The 20,056-nt window shown below is 37.1% G+C and overlaps 1 protein-coding gene and 1 long non-coding RNA gene across 4 annotated transcripts; one reads left to right on the plus strand and one right to left on the minus strand.

The window, feature by feature from the left end:
* Window positions 1–9,919: 9,919 nt before the first annotated feature.
* Window positions 9,920–17,530, minus strand: LOC115689431 (uncharacterized). 3 transcript variants are annotated; one of them, XM_056319771.1, is made up of 8 exons: window positions 17,242–17,530; window positions 13,967–14,119; window positions 13,715–13,837; window positions 13,527–13,620; window positions 13,286–13,368; window positions 11,494–11,647; window positions 10,748–10,979; window positions 10,448–10,536 (listed from the first exon to the last, which is right to left on the minus strand). In XM_056319771.1, the coding sequence occupies exons 1-8, from the start codon at window positions 17,404–17,406 to the stop codon at window positions 10,485–10,487; spliced, it is 1,056 nt and encodes a 351-aa protein (XP_056175746.1). In that variant the 5' UTR covers window positions 17,407–17,530; the 3' UTR covers window positions 10,448–10,484. The 3 variants fall into 3 exon arrangements, with proteins under 3 accessions (XP_056175747.1, XP_056175746.1, XP_030471316.2); XM_056319772.1 differs by lacking the exon at window positions 13,715–13,837 and having other exon boundaries at window positions 9,920–10,459; window positions 17,242–17,528; XM_030615456.2 differs by lacking the exons at window positions 10,448–10,536; window positions 13,715–13,837 and having other exon boundaries at window positions 10,587–10,979; window positions 17,242–17,520.
* Window positions 17,531–17,950: 420 nt separating this feature from the next.
* LOC130140422 (uncharacterized) lies at window positions 17,951–19,547 on the plus strand. The gene is made up of 2 exons (XR_008818432.1): window positions 17,951–18,059; window positions 19,232–19,547. It is a non-coding gene; the product is annotated as an uncharacterized LOC130140422 (long non-coding RNA).
* Window positions 19,548–20,056: the final 509 nt, after the last annotated feature.

Consider the following 20,056-nt stretch of genomic DNA (forward strand, 5'->3'; position numbering starts at 1 on the left):
AGAGCAGTCACCGCTTGAGTCTCACTACATTGTGGTACTTATCTTTGAAAGCCTCAGTTGAGGTATCTTTCAAATTTTTATAGGTGCTTTGAACTTGGAGATGCAATGTATGACAAACTTTTCAAACGTTCTTAGTTGTCCTATAGTTGAGATGAATCGCATATGAACAGAAAAAGTTTATACATTCTAGCTTATTGTCTACTGGAACCAAATTGATCTAATTCGATATGGGGGTGTTCTGTAGGCTAACTTTCGTAGAACTTCGAATGTTCGTTATTTGTTTTGCATCGGCACGAAAAATAAAATAAAAATGCGGGACAAAAGAATTTGTTATATAGCATGACAAGCAATGTATATGCTCGGTGCTGAAACCTTCAACTTTCAGCAGAAAACTACAGTGGTGATAAAAAGAAAAGTCTACGATCTTGAAATGCCACCCCTCTCGTTTTTGGACTCAAAATTGCAGATAAAGATGCAGATAACCCTCTGCCATGTAACAAAAATAACAACGGGGCATAAGTAAATGGTACGTATTTAGGGAAAATTATCCAAAAAGTCCCAAACCTATTGCACTTTTGCCAATTTAGTCCTAAAACTTTCAAGTTTACCAATTGAGTCCTAAACCTTTTGACAATTTGCCAATTGAGTCCATTCGGCTAATTTTGGCTCGAAATAACTGACGTGGACGCCGGCCGTCAAAGTAAAAATTGCATCCAAACAAAATCAGCCTAAGACGTATCTAATTGGTAACACACTTGAATAGAATCGATTCTATCCTGATCTAGAACATATCATTCGATTTTTTTCTTCATCAAAATAGGGTATAACCGGGAAAGAGATCACCTTGTCGACAAGAGAAACTTGATCACGATTACTGGTTGAGTTTGCACAAGAAGGATTTGGAAAATGTCGCAGTTGATAACAAGTACAAGTGATGGAGCTTTTTAATGAGAATGAATCACTTTGAGTCCTCTCGGCCAAAATACATAGTAATGAATCACTTTGAGTCCTCTCGGCCAAAATACATAGTGAGATTTGAGGCCGTAAGGTAATGAAAGAAAAAGAAAAAGAAAAAAGTAATAAATTATAACTAGATATTCAATTTTTTAAAAAATTATAAAAATTATCCAAGTCAGTGTCAACTATGCCATGTAAGATGGCCATCATCCATGTCAGTGATTTCCAGTCAAAATTGGCCATATTGATTCAATTGGCAAGATGTAAAAAGGTTTAGGACTAAATTGATCTAATTGAAATGTTTAAGATAAAATGCAATAGGTTCATGACTTTTTTTATACTTTTTCCGTCTTTGCACACAAGTAACGGAAAAATGTTCCCAAGTCGAATGTGTGCGAAAGATAACATTAGGAAGTGTTGCAAGAGCACGTGGAACTCATGCCATTTCAATCGAACCATCTCTCTCTATAGCTTGTTACATCTAGACACATTGGAAGCATATCTCGAGAACTTTATGGGCTTCAAGAACACCAAAAACTTCTTCTTGACCTATAGATCCAAATGTAAGTTACGGGCAGTTTTACTAAGGGAAAGTTCCAAATAAGGGAACGAAGCATCCTTATTTTCTCAAATGAGGGCTTAAAGTGGATTTTGTTTTAAAAAAAGGCATGAAGTGGCCATAGCTGATTTAAATAAGGGCCTAAAGTAGACATGACAATTTTAAATAAGGGCCTGACCTCGCCGGCCAGCTAAATTCTCCGGCCGGTTAAGAGCATTATTGTCCAAAGACAATTTTAACTTCAATTTTAGTTAAATTAGATTAATAATTAAGAAAACTAAATTTTTTAAAAAAATAAAAAATTGAGGTGGATTGCCTGGATTTTTTCTTTTTTTTGTGTGTATTCTTTTTTTTAAAGTTTCAGCCTTTTTTCTTTTGAGTTTGTCTTTTTTATAGAAAAATTTTGGATATTATAACCTAATTTAATTAATATTTTGTGTCTAAATTAAGATTTTGATCAAAACGACGTCGTTTTAATGCTTGAGTTAATCTTAATGCCACGCAGGACGCCGTGGGAGGGATAAAATATCAGCATTTTTCGTTAGTCAAATTAGACGGAGTTAGCAAAGGGCCTGCAAGCCCTCGCTGGCCACTAGCAAGGGTTGCCTTGTCAGTGGCCGGCCATTGCCTGAGACTGGCCATCGGCGAAAATAAAAGAAAAGAAAAACAAAAAAAGGAAAAAAGAAAGAAAAAAAGGAAAATTAATAATAAGAAAAGTCAAATAACGAAAATACCTTTGATCAGCCGGTGAGGTCAACCCCTTCTTTGAGACTGACATGATCACTTTAAGCTCTTATTTGGTAGAACGTTCACTTCAAACCCTTATTTGAGAAAATAAGAGCATTTTAGACCCTTAGTTGAAACAAGGTTCACGTTATATCCTTATTTAAGAAAATGATGACACTTCAAGCTTTTATTTGGAATTTTCCCTTCTACTAATGTTCCTCCATCTTATGACGTGGGCCATTTGGCCCTAAACCGTGCCCTTATGGCACTTGATCCACACATGGCTTGCAAGGACGACATTAGAGGATTCATCATTCAAGAATTGCAGTAATGCTCTCTCTCTCTACAACATGCTCTGACCTCTCCTTCGTGGACAACATGCATGCGATTTTGTCACATCAGCGTGCATTGTACAATCATAACATGTAGTCTCATTCAGGGCTTAATTTATGCAATTCTACCAATACCACAAGTAATTCGAAGGCAGCTTGCAATTTCAAATTAGAATGAATTTTGAGTATTTATTCATGCATATTTACGAGAAGATATATTGCAAATCGTTCAACATATTATTCTATTGCAATTGGTATTTGTATTCAAACCCAATCAAAATCAATCAGCGTGCAAAGCATTCAAATCGCAAGACATACAAATTCACTACTTTAAAATCATGGCATGAATTTTTTAATTTTAACCGTACATAGTAAAACAGCCATATATGCATGGTGTGTTCACGGATAGACAACCCTCAAGGGACTCCTCCACTTTGGACCCTTCGGCCCATTTCCTTCTATATGAGAACCTAGGGTTAGCGTATTTTCGACAAATACACACAATTTCAACAGAATAACGACCTATTTTCTGATAAATATTTGAATTCTTTTCAGCAGCATAAAAATGCTATTTGAATACTATTTCAACATATTATTTATGACCTATGCATGCAAATTTTCTAATTTTAAGGAGAGAGACCGAAGCGTACCTTGACCGGGAGAGCTTCAACATTTGCAAAACAAGCACTACAAACCAAGAAGAGAGAATTTTGATGAAACTTGAACCCTGCTTGAAATGAGAAACTTGAAGCCTATTTATTGGCAAATCTTGCCTCAAAAGGAAAACGATGCACATTTTGAGGGGAATGATGAATGCTATAAGAGAAATGATGTGAAATGAACCCATGCCTGCGCAGGCCGGGCCTCAAGAAAAGTTATGATATTTCCTTGGAGAAAACTACGATAGAAGTGATTCTTGAGGCCTTGGAAAGCTTGCGATCATGTTGACAGTGATCTCATCAACCATTGCTAAAAGCTGATTTTCCAAACTCTCAAGAGTGGGCTTCCCGATTAAAAGTTGCAATATTCGACAAACCGATTGTCTGACCAGGTTGACGTGATCTCATCAACCATTGCTAAAAGCTGATTTTTCCAAACTCTCAAGATTGGGCTTCCCAGTTAAAAGTTGCAATATTCGACAAATTGATTGTCTGATTTGGTCAAATTGGGTGTCGTTTGGAAAGCTCTCACAGAGCACGATCCATTGTACCATTCGATCGAAATTTTGATGAGGTTGACTTTTCGTCCAAATTTGGTCAAACCTCGGTAACGATATTAGGTGTCTACAAGGAGTCTCTTGATGCATGAATATCTATGCTTCGATGGCTCTTCAACAAGCTTTAGTTAGGTAGGTCGGTATTGTTTTCATCGTATCAATTCGGTATGACATTTTCTTGGCATTCTCTCTTTTTTTCATTTTTCCTCCATATCTTTCTACCTAATCATTGATTATCTCTTTGTGTCATTTAATTCAATGCATTAAAGTTTTGTCCTTATTATTATTATTTTTGTATGGAAATAGCTAAAGTCGAATACAAAAATTTAACTTCGTAAATCTACTATTCCGATTTTATCACATAATAAAACACGGAGTAACTCTCTATGAGGTAATGAAAAGAATCTAGTATCCAAGCACTTATCAACTCCAAGTTTAGCAAACTAATCAACAAAACGATTTCTTTACCGAAAGTTATGTTTTGCTTTAAACTCGAAGTGATGGCACAGCAATTTTATGATATCTTTAAGCAAAACAAAACCAGCATTATCAATCATAAATTATGGACTAAAAACATCAGTGAAGGCTTTAAAGTCAATCTCGTTGATGATCTTATGAAAACCAAGTTGTTTTGCGAAGTTGAGTCCCAACTACAAAACCCAAAGTTTTGCTCGTGTCGACAAACATATTCGTACAAATGAGGCAAAACCACCAAACCAGTCACCCATTTCACTTATGAATAAGCACATTGCTCCAACAAGTCTTGGGTTGCCTTTAAAGGCCCATAAATATTCAGTTGAATCCACTCGGAAGGTGGAGGATCCCATTTGACAAAAATCGGAGATGCATCCACTTAACATCGAGTTATTCACAAACGAAATTTGATGATTTCCTTTATGTATGACCGAATTACTCGTACTGAATTTAAAGGGAAAACAAAGGTTTTTTTTGGAAAAGCGACTTGTTTCTCTTTTTTATGCACCTACTTTAAAATTATGCTTCAATCTTAACTTTTTATTTAGTTTTTTCTTTTGGTAATTTTTGTATCATAATTTTTAGTTAAAACTTTGAACATCATCGAGTTATTTCATTTTACTAATATTTGAATAATCTAATTACTATTTGGAAATTAAATATAATCGTAAAAGCAAAATAAAGTTAAGGAATAAACTTCAGTTATGGTCACTTAAAAGTGGATTTTGCAAATAGGTTATTGTACTTTGATTTCAAGTATGAAATATTATATTTTTTTGGTATCGATGCGCTTTGATTGGAATTCGGCTAATTCCCGGATGAAACGCTAAGATGGAGCCCATGTAATTTTTATAAATTTGCACTTTCTCTCGAAATTTATTTTTTTGATTATCCTTTAACATATTATTAATCTAACACCAAACAACATTGAATTTTTTCTGTTCACTCAAATATGATCTCTCATTCAGAATTAAATCTAAGCTAAAACAGAAAAGGTATACTTTTACTTTATTGTCAAGCGCCATAGTTAAGTCAATAATTGAGGCAGAAAAAAGGTTAACATTTTCTTTTCGAGATACCGACACTGATAACAAGTTGACCAAAATTCATATTCAATAAAATCACCGATTTTTTTTTTTTGGTTGAAAAATCACCGATTTAGAAAAAGCTTATTTCTGCATTTTACTTGGCCGATGAAGCTCTCTCTTTTGAATCAAATATCTCCTTTTAAGCTACTCACGTTAAGGCACTTGTGGCTTTTGAATTGGAATACTTATCTCTTTCTTTACACTTTTAACCAAGGTCATCACTATTTTAACCATGGTTATTTGTTCTTATCTCTTAGTAACTCATAAAATATCTTCATCAAGCAAACCAAATGTGGCCATATATGCATTACTATAAACATCAGTTGTTCTTCACAGAAGACCCCAAAATAGATCATCCTTTGGTATTGAAAGTGAGAGGTCTTCGCATTCACCTTGATTGACTATTTGTGTTCGTCAAGGCAGTGGCACGCTTCAGGCTATGAAGGACTCTGCCTGTTCTAAGTTGACCTCCTTCAATTGATAAACATAAATCGTCACATCTTATCAATAACACATACAAGTTAAGCAGAAAATAAGTAATGCCAATTTACTGAAAGCATAAATAACTATCAACAATCACCCTCGAGACCTTTTAGAGTCCCTTGTTGCATAGAAAGCTGGGAGCTATTAGAAAAATCAAACGCCTTTGCCCCTTGCCTTATCTGAGCCTATCTCAAACATTGAAAGTAAGAATGACCTGAAAGATCTTGTGTTAGCCAGAATCAACAACCATGCTCTGGACAATCAAAACCAAACTTTTTAAAAGATTATTTTTGAAACCACTTTATCGAAACCCAGAAAAAAAATTTAAAATTTTACCTCTGGGACTTAATCATTCCTCATTGCACAAAAATCTGTCTCACCAAACCATGCCTGGTCTCTAGGAGTGCCAAAAACTGTATGAGTCTTGCCAGAGTCACTAGGCCCCAGGCAGGCAGCCAGTTTTTCAGTTATACCCCTCAAAAAAATCATCCACAAGGGCTTCACCATGCTTTCATACACTTCATCCTACAGCAAGTCAAGAGATAATTCACAAAAGATTAATAAAACAGAAAAAAATTCAAATAAAACCCAAACTATTCTGTAATTGTGAGAGGTTAAAATTCCCACATTCCTAATATCTTCCAAGATTACAGGAATGCAGTGAGCAATGTAATGATCTGCTCTGTCATGTTTCGAACTCCAATGAGCAAGTTCAGTATCATGAATTCAACTACGTACGTCTATTGAAGTGAAGACAAATTCATATTTCTTTCGTGATTCTAGCCAAAAATCAAATGAGAGCAAGACCTGCTAGGAATCGGGCGAGAATAAAACCTGTAGACCTTGGGTTCGATCCTCCTAGACCCCTATAGCATCAAGGTCACCGACGTGGCATCGTTCACAGCGATACAGATCTTGCTGTGCAGCTGCTACTTCTTCCTCACGTTGAGTGGTCGTATTCGGGGTACACCTTCACATTCTACAAGATGTCTAACTGATGTTTCTCCAAAATGTCGAAGCCAACAGTGGTCGTTGGTAGCACGAACCTCGCTCAGCGGTGAGGGCATCGTAACCTGTGGTGGCTTTTCACGTGGATATTCCATTTCAGGCGGCGATACTCTTTAGAGTGAAATCGAAGTTGGATGTTTTGTCGAGGATGGTGTTTTGAGCGCGACAAGACACAATGGCACTAAAAAGTTAGTTGTAATTTGGGCCGACAACTCAGGTCAAACAGACAAAATGGGCCGACAATGAAGAAATTGCAACCCGGTTCATTTCATGGCCCATTATCCGAAGAAATACTGACTAAACGAGCCTATTGGGCCTGAATATCTTTGCCCATGTACACTATTTTCACCCTTGCTCGTGTTTGTGGGACCAGGGATAAATACATTTTACGTGTTGCTCGTCGGGACAACGTAATGCTTGAGAAGAAAGCATCGAAACTGAATGAGCTCAAACACTATTCAAATTAGTAGTTTGTTTCAAAGAAGCTTCGGCTATTTTGGCTCAGTTGAAGTGACAAACCAAACCATATTTTGCCAGGGGAAAGACCACCAAAACCTCAAACTACCACCGCGACATTTACCTGAACTTTTTGTGACACCAAAAACCCCAAACTACGTTATTTACATTTATTCCTCAATGTTTTAGTCCATGGGCAAGCTTTGTTTTTGCTTTTTTTTTTTTTCCTTCCGCTGAGGCCGCCCGCCCGACGCCGGCGAGGGTCGCCGCCCGAGCAAGGGCCGCCTCGCTGCCCTGTGCATGGCGACCGCCTCGGCCCGTGCGCGGCGAGGGCCGCCTGTTGGAAAGGAAAAAGAAAAGCAAAAAAGACGTAAATGCCCATGGACTAAAGTACATTGGGGTAAATGTGTCATAAATAGCATAGTTTGGGGTTTTTGGTGTCACAAAAAAGTTCGGGGTAAATGTGTCACAGGTGACATAGTTTGGGATTTTGGTGGTTTTTTCCTTTGCGAATTTACAATTGTGGTCAAATTCGTTGTTAGTCATGTTAAATATTCATTCAAAGCTTATTTGAAAATGTTTGCATATATTATGTCAACATGATGTCTCTCTTTATACCAAAAAATAAAAGACATGATGTATCTCATTTAGATGCATTTATAAATATCTAAATACATTTCTTGCAATCTTGCATGCTACTTTGTAAGTCACCTTACATGTCTTATGTTTGGATTTTAAATGATATTTTTGGGTAAATCTACATTCGACACGATTCTTTTACGTCAATACAAATTTAGGAAAAAAAATCAACACTGATATGAGGCATCGAGTAAGCAGAAATGAATATGAGGCGTCGTTAAGCAAAATGGAAATTTTTTTCCTACAGTTTATGAATTATGAAAAAGAAGAGAATGATTATCCTTGGACAAAAAAGGAGAAGAATTATTAAAAAAAAAACTACTTGATTACAAAATCTCACCTCACTCGCTCGACTAAACCATAAATACAAATAGCCAGAATTGTCCCATTAACATCAAACTTTTAGACTTCGTTTGTTTAGCGAAAAATAATTAGAAAACATTTCCAAAAAAAATCTCTCGTATTGCTTAATAAATGAATGAACGAAAAAAAATTTCATTGTACACGTAAATGTTTAAACATAAATTATAGTCGATAATGAAAATATATTTCATTGATTAATTATTACATGAGATATATGGGATTCTTTTTAAGAAAATATTTTATAAATCATTCATTTTTCACGTAACAAACATAATCTAAATTTTATTATAATTTGATTAGTCTTGGTTTGACTCGTGCACTGTCGAGGCTTTCCCATTGGTGCCTTACCCTAAATTACCTACTTGCCCCTTATGTTTTAAATTATTGGATTGTGAAAAGGGTCGCGCTTTTTCCACTCCTAATTTGGCTAAAACACTCCCAACAAAATGTTATAACCATTTTATCCATTATGGATCCCACCTTTCGACATCCTCTACATTTTCTTTGTGTCCTCTTTTTGGTTTCTTCTTTTGCAGGTCTCACTTTCCTTCATCTTGGTCCTTCTCTGTTTCTCTCTCCGTTTACTTCCTATTTTTTGATGTTTGAGATGGTTTTTGCATTGTTTTTCATGGTGGGTGCTAGATGAATTGATTAAATTCGGAGTGTTGGTTAATGTTAAATAATTTTCCTTGTGATGGGTCCAGGTCAATAAAGTTTCAAGGTGATTTTTCTTCTTTTATCTCTTTTTTTTTTGTTTAAGAAAAGTGCGTATTGATTCATTTTTTGTTTACTGTTGAATCTGATTAAAGTTTATGCTTTTGAGGATCTTTAGTGAGGCCTTTTGGCATTGCTAAGTTTCTCTCCTTCTAGGGATTTTGTTAGTTGAAATTTTCGAAATTTTGTGGAAAAGATTGGAAAGAAGAAAAGCGGGTCTTGTCCGAACCTAAAGAGTTTTGCTTTCACCAAGTGAAAAAGGTTTATCATCCCATTAGCTTCTACCGATTGAACTTACTGATAGAGCATGTATTTGATTTTTTTAGTATTCTTTTCATTGAAAATTTCCCCGGACTGTTTCCGTCGACCTCTTTCTCTCTTGCAATCTGTTTGGCAGAAATAATTTCAAGATGCACATTTTGATATCTTCCCATAATATTGGTCTAGTTATAATTCGCATTCAGTAAAGAATGAAGGGTTTTTATCTAATAAATTTCAATTTTCTTCTCATTTCAATAGGTTTATGGTAACTTTTTACCATTTTGTTTCCAGTTCTTGATAAAGTGGAAAACCAATGGGCACGTCAATTGCAATATTTTATATTACATTGTAAAGTCTGGGTGTCAGTGCAAAGTCTAGTTGGATCCCTCCTTTGTATCATATTGGGTTGGTTTTGAATAGAGAAGGGCTTCCATATGTTGCATGGCCACCAATTAGACCGAGAAAACGTCATTCGAATGAGTTATATGCTTTTACGAAGGTGATTATGATGGCATTTTCTCTACAAGAGAGAGAAAGAGAGAAAGATGCTGAAAGATGGGATGAAGAAGAATGAAAGTAGGACCCCCCAAAAAAGAAAAAAAATACACCAAGGGAAAGTTTAAGATGAAAGGCGGGACCACAATGGGTGAAATGGTCATAATACTTTGTTGAGGACTATTCTAACCAAATTAGGAATGGAAAAAACACGGCCCTTTTGGAAATAAGAAAACGATTAAAGGTACTTAAGCTGAAACCGTAAACTAAAATCTATCTCACAGAAGTCCGGAACCACCCTTCCACTACCTCATAAGAGCGACGCATCCAAGAACCGTGGCCAGTTCGTCACAAGCATTCTTCTTCAAAAATCCGACCATTATAGATTTCGAACTGTCAAACTCGAGAGAGAATAACTGAGGGGTGGATAGAAGAAGAAGAACAAGAACGGGGAAGATAAACATGTTGGCTCGATCAAATCCAAGAAGTTCAGAGAAAATATTGACTCCATATTTCTCATGTCTCTTTATCGGTTCTTTGAGAAGCTTTTTTGCAACACCTTCCGATCGAGGCAACAACAGCTGTAAGGACTGCAGAATCAATGAAGAAGAAACCTGAGTGAACACGAATTGAGCTGCTGTTTCGATAATAACACACTTGCCCGCAGGCGGGCGGCGACCCAGGTTTCCTCCAAAGGAGAAGGAATTAAAAGGTCAGATGAATTGCAATATAGCAACTAACAATGAAGCTAACAAGGCTCCTCTACTGCAACAGAGTCAGGAAGGTTCACGATGCAATATAAGTAACTCCTATAGTAAAAGAACAAAAAAAATCTTATCGAAAAATTCGCCTGTCCAAAAAGGGTACGAGAACAGTATCATCACAGTAAAGAACAGAAGGAGAAAATGTCCTTGGAGAGGGAGACTCTCTCTCAAAAGATAGATAAACAATTAAGCAATGTAATTGTATAGCCTACCATGGGATTTCTTGACCATCCCAGGCGAAAAACTTGCCATTGTCTTGAATCGTTGCGTGGTCGATAATTCCCAAGAGCTTCGGCACCGAATACTCCTTGGTGAAAAGCTTGCCTTCAGGAACATTTCTCTGAAAGGGCTTCGAGAGATCTGTGTCCACTGTGCCAGGGTGCAGCAAAATGCAGATAACCGGATCCTTCTTACGTGCAAACTCTACTGATACTGTTTTTGTCACTGCGAGAATCAACTCGATGTTTAGGAACATGCAAAAACAAGAACATTGATTGCCTCTCTGTAGAGTTCTATGAAAAGTGGGCGTAGATCTACACACCATTTTGGCCAAAAGAACAGGGCATACCAACCATACGCTAAAATGTGCAGACACTTGGATTTTGGGTTCACTCAGCCAAGTGATTTATCATACTTTAACTTCAGCATTTTAGAGCATGAAGTGAAAAGAGTGTTTCTGTTCATCTTCTGTCGGTATTCTCAGACTCATCATCTGGCTGCTCTAAGGTCAGCCACAGGATGATTACTATTAGAAACCTAAAGAAAGATGAAAGGAAGGGTTATTTTACACATACAAAAAGTAGACGGCCTAAACTTCCTAAAACTAGAGCACAGGACATCGCTCGCAAATGCCCCAAAGTACACCGGATGTTTAGACAATTTTCCTCAGACCATATTAGCCAATTGTCTAAACAAACTTCAGTGCTTTCATGAAGGCCAGAAAAGGAAGAAACTTTACGCTGATTCAATGCGGCTTTGGAGGATCGATAAGAGTGCCACCCACCAAGGCGATTGTCCCCAATTGAACCCACCCGGGCACTGATATTGGCCACAACAGCAACATCTCTATCAGTACCAGTGCCTCCACCAGCCTTTAGAAGGGGCCACATGTGCTGCTAGGGCATATTATATGGGTTAGTGATACATAATTGAAGTTCACCATGACATCAAACTGATACCTCATCTGATTGACTCTCTTATCGAGAAGGATACACATTTTTATTTGTGGCCACAGTTTTAAAGGAAAACTCATTGGCTTTGACCTTGAATCCAGTCATTTCTGCGTATCACAAGATTAACTTCTAAAATCAACCCCTCAAACTTTCAATTGTACAGAATGGCCCCACCATTGGGAGTCAATGTTGTAACGCTCCATTCAATAAACACATTGTGGCATGAAAGTCTCATTTAAGACATAAGAAAATAAAAATTTGGAGTACATTACTTTGACAATTCCCCAAGTTTTAACTAAATAACATCAGAGCCCTTGCATTTCCGAAAGAGTGGAAAGCATTGAAGTTCATAACATCAGAAACTAGAGAAGATAGAACTCTATGAGAAACTAGAGAAGTTCTGTCCGTACAAGGGAAGTTTTGTTACTGCAGAGGTTTATTCTTCTTACATTAATATGAGTAGGTAGAACTCTATGAGAAACTAGAGAAGTTTTGCCTGTACAAGGGACGTTCTTTTGTTACCGTTGACTGAATCCCCAGTTTCCTTTCCTTAGCAAAAAGACAGTTGATGTAAATAAGGGATACAACCACATTTGGGCCAGAACCACTATATGGAGACATAGTTTGGAAGTCCAAGCTTTTATATATCTAGTCTGAATATTCTATCTTTGAATTGTTTTACTTTACTAACTGTTGTTTACTATGGAATTGGCTACGTGCTTCCATTGCCAACTGAAAAGAGGTTTTTAATTATTTTGAGAATTTTCTGCAACTTGATTAAGACAATTCCCAGTTGCCATAGTTTGGGACCAACGGAAGCCTGAAGGCTGTGAACAAGACCTTTAATGATTTTTTCGAAAAAACAAGACCCACCATAATTACTTGAAAAATAAATAAATAAACTCTCAGACATAGAAATGAGCCTACGTTAAACTATAGAAAGTGTTAAACCTCTATCCAACTTGTTCACTTTCCAGTGTCACCTTCAAACCATGTCCTTTGACATGCCACGTGCATAACTTACTCTATCTAAACAAAGAGGAAGATACACCTGAATGGGAAGGTTGAAAATAGCAGTTTCAACATTCTCATTTTTCAGCAGGTGCAGTGTCATCGTATATTTTGCAAATAACCGCAAACAATGCTGTAAGTGCTTAAGTATTGCTAGGTTGATTGTCTGAAGAAACTAGGAGTTCGGACAGTTGCAAACTATAAGAGTATACACGTAACGGCCAAGAATTGGACAGCTCCAACTTAGATTGAAGAACAAGTAATGCTAGAAAAGTAAAGACGGTCGGGCATGGGTTAAAATGCATTGACATTTATCAGTAACTTCAGAAGATTCTATGTAAGTCTTCTATTTCAGACCCACAAAACAAAGGCAATATGTGAACCAGTGATACCAGCCCCTCTAGCAATTCATTTTAATCAAATGATTAGCACATGATGAAATATTCAAACATCACCACGAAAAGAAATGCCTTGAGAAATTAGAGGCCCAATGACTTGAATATCTTAAGAATGTCAAGCCAACTCATTAGCCAAAAAATGGCAAATGTAAAAGCCCAAAAAAAGTACCTTGATGACAAGGATAGGGCCCACAGCATTGACCTCATACGTGCTCAGCAACGATGACTTCTCTACTTTGAGGAGTGTCGTTTCTGCACTGAAAAACAATGAATAAAAATTTAATAAGTCATAAAACAGCAAAAGGGGGAGGTCGATAAAGTAAGCCATCCTCACTGCATACATTGAGCTCAAGGCTGTTCAATTTCAAGGAGCTTATAAGTCTAAAGCGAATTGGTCTAGATCGCTTTACCTGGTTGGAGCACATCAGGTATTGAAAGTATTCCAGATGCATTAACCAGAAGGTTCAAGGAGCCATATCTATCTCTTATGGACTTTGCAGATGCCTAAAAAGTAATTTTGTGTCAGATGAATCTGTCGAATACATATGAGCAGCTCCTTCATTAGTTTATATAATTGCAGTTCACAATGCCAAAAGACCTCCACAGATTGTCGTGATATATGATATTGGTAAGGTACAACTTTCTTTACTTCTTTGCCCTCGAAACCGGGAAACAAAGAATCACAGTCTTTATTGATTTTGATTTTCTCTGAACGAGACACCTAATTTTGACCCAAAAATAAAAAACGAGACACCTAATTACAAAATGCTTGCAATAATCGACAAAACCTCCCAGATTTATTTTTTCAAAGCTGCACTGAGAAATTAACGCTGAGATGGAGAAAAATGACCTCTATGGTACTTTCATTGGTCACGTCCAGCGGCAGAATGCTAAGGCGTTCAGCAAACATATTTTTGAGCGAAAGAAGCCCTGATGCCTCGTTAGGTTTGCGACATGTAGCAATGACATGCCCTTTTTCACTTTTTTGCAGCAGCTGCTCTACCTAATGAAGCAGGAACAAAATTAATAAAGTCCTGTACAGGCTAAGTCAAATGATCTGCTGCAGCAGATTTGAAAATTCCACTCAACTTGAAGATAAGAGGAAACAGAAAATCAAATCGGTATAACTTCTAAATGAATCAATATATCGAAAGACAGTGTTCATAGCTGTAGCATTTTAATTTACACCTCTGTTAATTGACGGTGCAAATGGTTTCGTAGGGTGGCAGCAAAATAATGGATTAAATCAAGAGGACTTGGATCTGAGTAAAGCTAAATCTGGAGAAACAAGATTAATGTTGTTCAAGATGAAGCAGTGGATCAACATTTCAGTAAGGTCAACTGTTGAAGCTGTAGGATCTATCTGCAAATAAGAAAGCAAAAAAAAGTGCAAGAACAGCAAGTATTGTTCAAGGACTTTCTTATGTTGTTTGGTTTGGCTATGCATCACCAGGGTAGACTACTTGAAGAAACCGAATTGAAGAATTGTGAAAGAACAGAGTACCATGGAAGAAGTTAACAGGTGACATTCTTGTAATTTCTTTTGCAACTGATGATGGCAATGATGCCTGTAATCATGAAGGCCCGCCACAAGAGTTCAGACTCTTTTCTCGAAACTAACAATGTGACAATTGAACACTGATTTCGTATGTGTATAGCACAAGAGTGCCTATATTACACGTTGCTGATAGCCACGACAAATTGCTTACTTGCACATGGGATAACATACCCGTGCAAATCACATTAACATGCAGCACAGAAAAACCTAAATCAACATACAATTAAAAGAAAAAAAGAAATTCTAAAGTTTGGATCTCATAGGTGTCAGGTGAATTACCAATTACCTATTTTTAGGCACCTCTATTATATCACTAATAGAAGAAACATGCCAAATAGAGCGACATGATCAATATAAGGGTTGGTATAACAATTTGAATGAGTTATAAAAGGCAGAGACTTTGTCTTTTTAATTAGCTCAATTAAGTGCTGAATTAAAGAAAAAACCAGCACTTACTAAGATTGACCGAGTCTGATGATACTAACTAGCGTTTACTTAAAAGGTTAAGTTTAGTTATAAAAAAAATGTACACCAAGCATGTAAATAAGGGAAGGGATTACTTAATTTGATCAACAGAAACACATTTGATGACACTTAGAATGGTAAATTTATCTTGATAAATACGATAGTGTAACTAAGCTTACTAGAAGATGAGGGATAGATGTGAGAATGGATACTTAATTCTTTCACTTTCCTGGAACCAGGTTTATATAACACCTCAATTTTTAACACCCATCTGGTGTGGAATTCGGGCACCGCAGGCTTACTCTTTTCAAGGAGAAAGATTGCGAGACTATACTCACATAAGTAGAGCGAGGAATTCGAGAGTAGGTAGAGAGCTCAGAATGCAAAAAAGGAAAGTCCAGATGGAAGACAACAAATAGAGATGACAGTTCATATAGAGTTAGCACGACAAAAGAGAGTCTAGAAGGCTTTCACTTTGTGGAACCCGGATTGATATATCACCTCATTTGTGCACCTCATCCAAAGTAGGACTCAACCACAGTTGGCCAACTTCTATTTTGATAAGTAAGATTGTGAGACTTAGCTACAAATTATATATCTAAAACTCGTTGCTTATATCCACATCCATGTTTAGTAAAAACTAATCACTTTCAACATTTAACCAGGCGAAAGTTTGTTTTCTTTTTTCAACATTTAAGGGAATCAAGCGTCACAATTTTAGGACACAAATATAAGGTACTTATTTTCATTTCTATCAAATAGGCCCTTAAGATGTAAATGAAGTTGCACATGTTATTGATGTACCTATACACCGTTGGTGCAAGTACTGTGCAGCTAAGTTGCACATGCCATAATGCAAGTACAGAAACATAAATCCATAATCACCTAGCTGTACTTTGCCATGCTGATAGTCTCCGAATGGAAGAAAATTATTACAAGAGCTGTTGCCATGACAGCCAAAGAAGCCAAAGAAGACTCCAAACTAAAAGAGAAACCACAATACGAAGCTCTCGTTTTTTTTTTTTTTTTTTTGCAGAGGATAATTTGACCACAGCCTACGTTATAAGTGGCTAGGAAAATTGCCAACTCAACTTTAAAAACATTTTATCTGATTATACATCTAAGAAAATTTATCTGCTGGATGAAACCTTGGATTTGGGCCTTCTAGCCATCGTAATTCACAAACTTTGACCCACAAATATCGCAAAAGCAATAGTTTGAAAAGCTCATATTGACGAAAAGATAGCAGATGCTTCAAAACAAGATGTAATGTACTTTAAGAGAAAACACATTTGATTAATATGGATCGACATGTTAGTTAGCAGTAGCTGCTCCATTGCTTTGAACACCCCCACCCCCCTCCAAAAAAATGAAAATCTTTCGAAGCATATATAGTGAAGAAGCACTGTCATAATCCCTCTAGACATGTAAACTCAACAAGCATTGGAAGAGGTAATTATTCTGTTATTTCTGTTGTTTTTAAAAGGCGATAATTATGTCTTCCGATTCATGATGAGAAATGTGTGAAGTAGTGATGATAAAGTAACAATGTACAACCCTCTAGATGCAAAAACGCACAAAGGGCTTTGCAAGACTGATTATTTTGTATCTCTTCTTCCCGACTTTCGTTATGCATCCAATTTTTGTAGCCTTCTGTAGAAGTTCAAGAAGGTATTTGCTTTAATCATGTATGTCCTGTCCACGAAAACATGAAAAGAAGAGATACTCATTTAAACTCAAAATCTTCTTGCCTCATTATGTCATTGCCCCGAACAATCGAATAATCCTATCTCCTACCCTATGCACTGCCAAACCACTAACAAGGTCTCTCCACCGCTATCATTTCCGAAACTTAAGATAGTTCCCCACGACTTGATCCAGCAGTGAACTTGCACTTACACAAGCGTCAGCGAACCCAGAAGATTAACCAGAATTATATATCACACAAATGAGAAATTCCGACGAGATAGCACGTCGTATAACGAATCAAGGGCAAGAATAAAGAACTGAGGCGAAACCCAATAAAAATGAAGACCCCAATCAATCAGAAACCATCCAATTATAAGCTACATTGCACAACTAGAAGAAGAAAAAATGCTCACGAATTCAAGCCCGATTCCCCTGGAGGCGCCCTGCACCATGGAAACCCCACCATCCCATTTCACAGCATCAGAAGAAGAAGAAGATCGAATCGTTGCCGACAGCACCGGGCGAAGACAACGGGAAAATGCCATAGATGCGTGCTTGGCAAACGCAAGCGGTTTCATTCTCTACGGACTCCACTCCCTCCCTTTCTCTCTCCCGGAGGCTCATAGCAGGGTAGGCTCTGTCGTTGTTGAGGAAGAGTTGGGGGTTGTGAAACGAACAAGTTCAAGCAGGATGAAAGAAATGGCTCAGCTTCATCCACGTACTGTCCACGAAGAAACTCCCCCCGTTTGATTTCGAAAGCTTCCACCATTCATTCAAAGTTCTGTCTCACGTGTAAGTTGGATGCCCGTGCATTGAGTCAATGCACAAATAGTGAAAATTCATCGTGATGTCAATTTCAAAAGTCAGAGCTCGTGATAATGTTATCTAACATTACCAATTTTAAGCAATTTCCATGTATCATAAGATTTCAAATTGATACCACCAAAAATCGTAAATTGGTATATGCTGGTTTACATCAAATTTTTCCATTTAGTAGCTAATATGAAATTACATGTGGCCTAATCAGATGACACGGAAATTTTTCCTTTTAGTTGGTGATATAGAATTACATGCAACCTACTAAGATGATGTGGACTACTCCACTCTCACTCACTCTCTCTCTCTTCTTCTTATTCCTTTTTCTTTCTCTTCAGTGCTGCTCATTCTTCAAAAATGATTAGAAAAATCCTAAATCTCCAATTATCTTCATCGGTCTTCCTCCAAATGTTTGGTAATCCTTGTCGATCTTCTCTGGTAATCTTTACTTTCTTTCTCTTTCTCCCTATTGCTTTAGGACAGTGCTGAGGCTCATTCTTTCAGAAATAATTAGAAAATCACATATCGATCTTCTTCGATTTTCCTCACAGGTCTCCAGTAGTCTTCTCATTTTTTATAAAAAATTTTTTCTTGAGTTTGTTTGTCGGACTCTTTATGCTTGATCTGACCGGTGAGGTTACGGAATTTAAGGCAAAATACCATTATAGTGTGAAATGCCAAAGGAAAACACCATCTTGGTCATGTCCTTTTGTGTTTTATGACTTTGTGTTTCAGATTTGCTAGTTGTTTGTGAGAGTCCAATTTTTTGTTTACGAATTGTGTGTTTTCTCTTACCATTCCTAATTTCCTACTCGTATGATTGTCTTTCATGTTTGCTAGCACGTGTATAGAAATACGTTTCTCTTGTAATGTAAGTTCGTGTGGGGCAAAATAGTATTTTGAGGAGGGGAAGATCATTTGCTTTTCTATTCGTTTGATGGCGAAATAGTTAGAGCTCTCACACTTTATATCTCATCCAAATTACCAAATTAGGATTTTCCATGGCTTCAATTGAAAATGTTGTGAAGAGAAGCACATTCTCCTCCAACTCTATCAATGAAGTTCATCTCCTATTATGCAAACATGGTCGGTACGTGAACCGCCACACTTCTTCGAGAACTAGAAATCACGGAAGGAGATTTTACATTGGTCGTTATGGGACGTCATGGTTATGAGTTATTGCATTTGATTGGTTGTCTGCAATAGATGAATTATTAATGAGTCAGCGCATTTGATTTGGTGCTTATTGTTTATCGATTCACTCTTCTGCTCCTATGTCTCGGGTAGCGATTTTCTTGTCGAGCGCATCGTTGTTCACGGCTTTTCTGGTTCTTTGCACCAAGTAGCGTTGCTTGCGCTTCTTGTCTTATGGGTGTGCATGGCAAATGAGGAAACAAATAAAATGAATTTTGGACATCGAAACAATTCAAACTGTGCTAAATGTGTTTCGTGGCGTTGTCTGTACAGGCAAAGACATGTTGAGGCATTTGCATTGGCAGTTGGTTTTTGCTATTGTCTGCATCTTGTCTGCTAGTATCATTCAGATTTGGTTTTTTTTTAATTGTGACACCATGTTGATGTTTGCAGTGATCTGTGGCACCCTTTGAAGCTTTTTAGATGGTGGTGGCTATAAAGGCTTCATTGATCACTGGCCACATTTTCTTTCGATTCAAGGCTCGTAATGCAAATTGGTAGCAACGTTTATGAGTATCTTTCTTGAAACAATCGGCTACGTAATTATTTATGTTACACTTCATGTAATTGATGCAAGAGATAGCATGGCTACTCGGTATCCAATCCCATTGTTTGCAAGTACATGTATTCTCGCTCATATCAACCACAAACATGTCATCGTTTACTTCAACCTCAAATGTGGAAGCAAAACCTAGACTTCATTTTTTTTCCTCCTCAATCTTCACTTTGATTCTTGGACAAATTTCATCTCTTGAACCCACCATCAATTAACTTTTCTCGTACATTTTCACCATAAGTGATTTTCTTATGACCTCTAACATATTAACAATGGGACGTTCCCTTTCTTTGCATATATATATATATTTATTTATTATGCATTGAACGTGCTCAAATTGTTATCGATGCATCGCAATTGTCCAGATCGCAATTGTCCAGATTTGGTAAATGTTATGAAAGTTCTTCGGACATTGTCTCATGAAGTCTTCACATGCATGAACAAACTCCTCCTTCATATCTTTTGGTGCCGTGTTGAAATCGGCCTTATATGTCAAGTATGCAGCAATCCAGAAGCAACTCATAAGGTTTCTGCCTTATATAGTTTTTTTCCATTTAGCATAAATGTGCTGAGCACTATTCCCATGCTCTGCTTGCGAAGAGAGTTTACAAACTGCATTAAGAGGGCCCTGCAACACCTAATTGACGTGCAAACTAGTCAGT

Source organism: Syzygium oleosum, unplaced genomic scaffold (genome assembly GCF_021117445.2).
Source record: "Syzygium oleosum isolate NSW1041296 unplaced genomic scaffold, Sole_v2.1 Sole_v2.18, whole genome shotgun sequence".
Classification (NCBI taxonomy): Eukaryota; Viridiplantae; Streptophyta; class Magnoliopsida; order Myrtales; family Myrtaceae; genus Syzygium; species Syzygium oleosum.

Coding starts and splice junctions, on each gene's coding strand:
- LOC115689431 (XM_056319771.1), bottom strand. CDS start 17,406: ATGAAACCGCTTGCGTTTGCCAAGCACGCATCTATGGCATTTTCCCGT. Junction 13,621..13,714: donor TATCACGACAATCTGTGGAG/GTCTTTTGGCAT, acceptor ATTACTTTTTAG/GCATCTGCAAAGTCCATAAG. Junction 11,648..13,285: donor GCCCTATCCTTGTCATCAAG/GTACTTTTTTTG, acceptor ATGCCCTAGCAG/CACATGTGGCCCCTTCTAAA.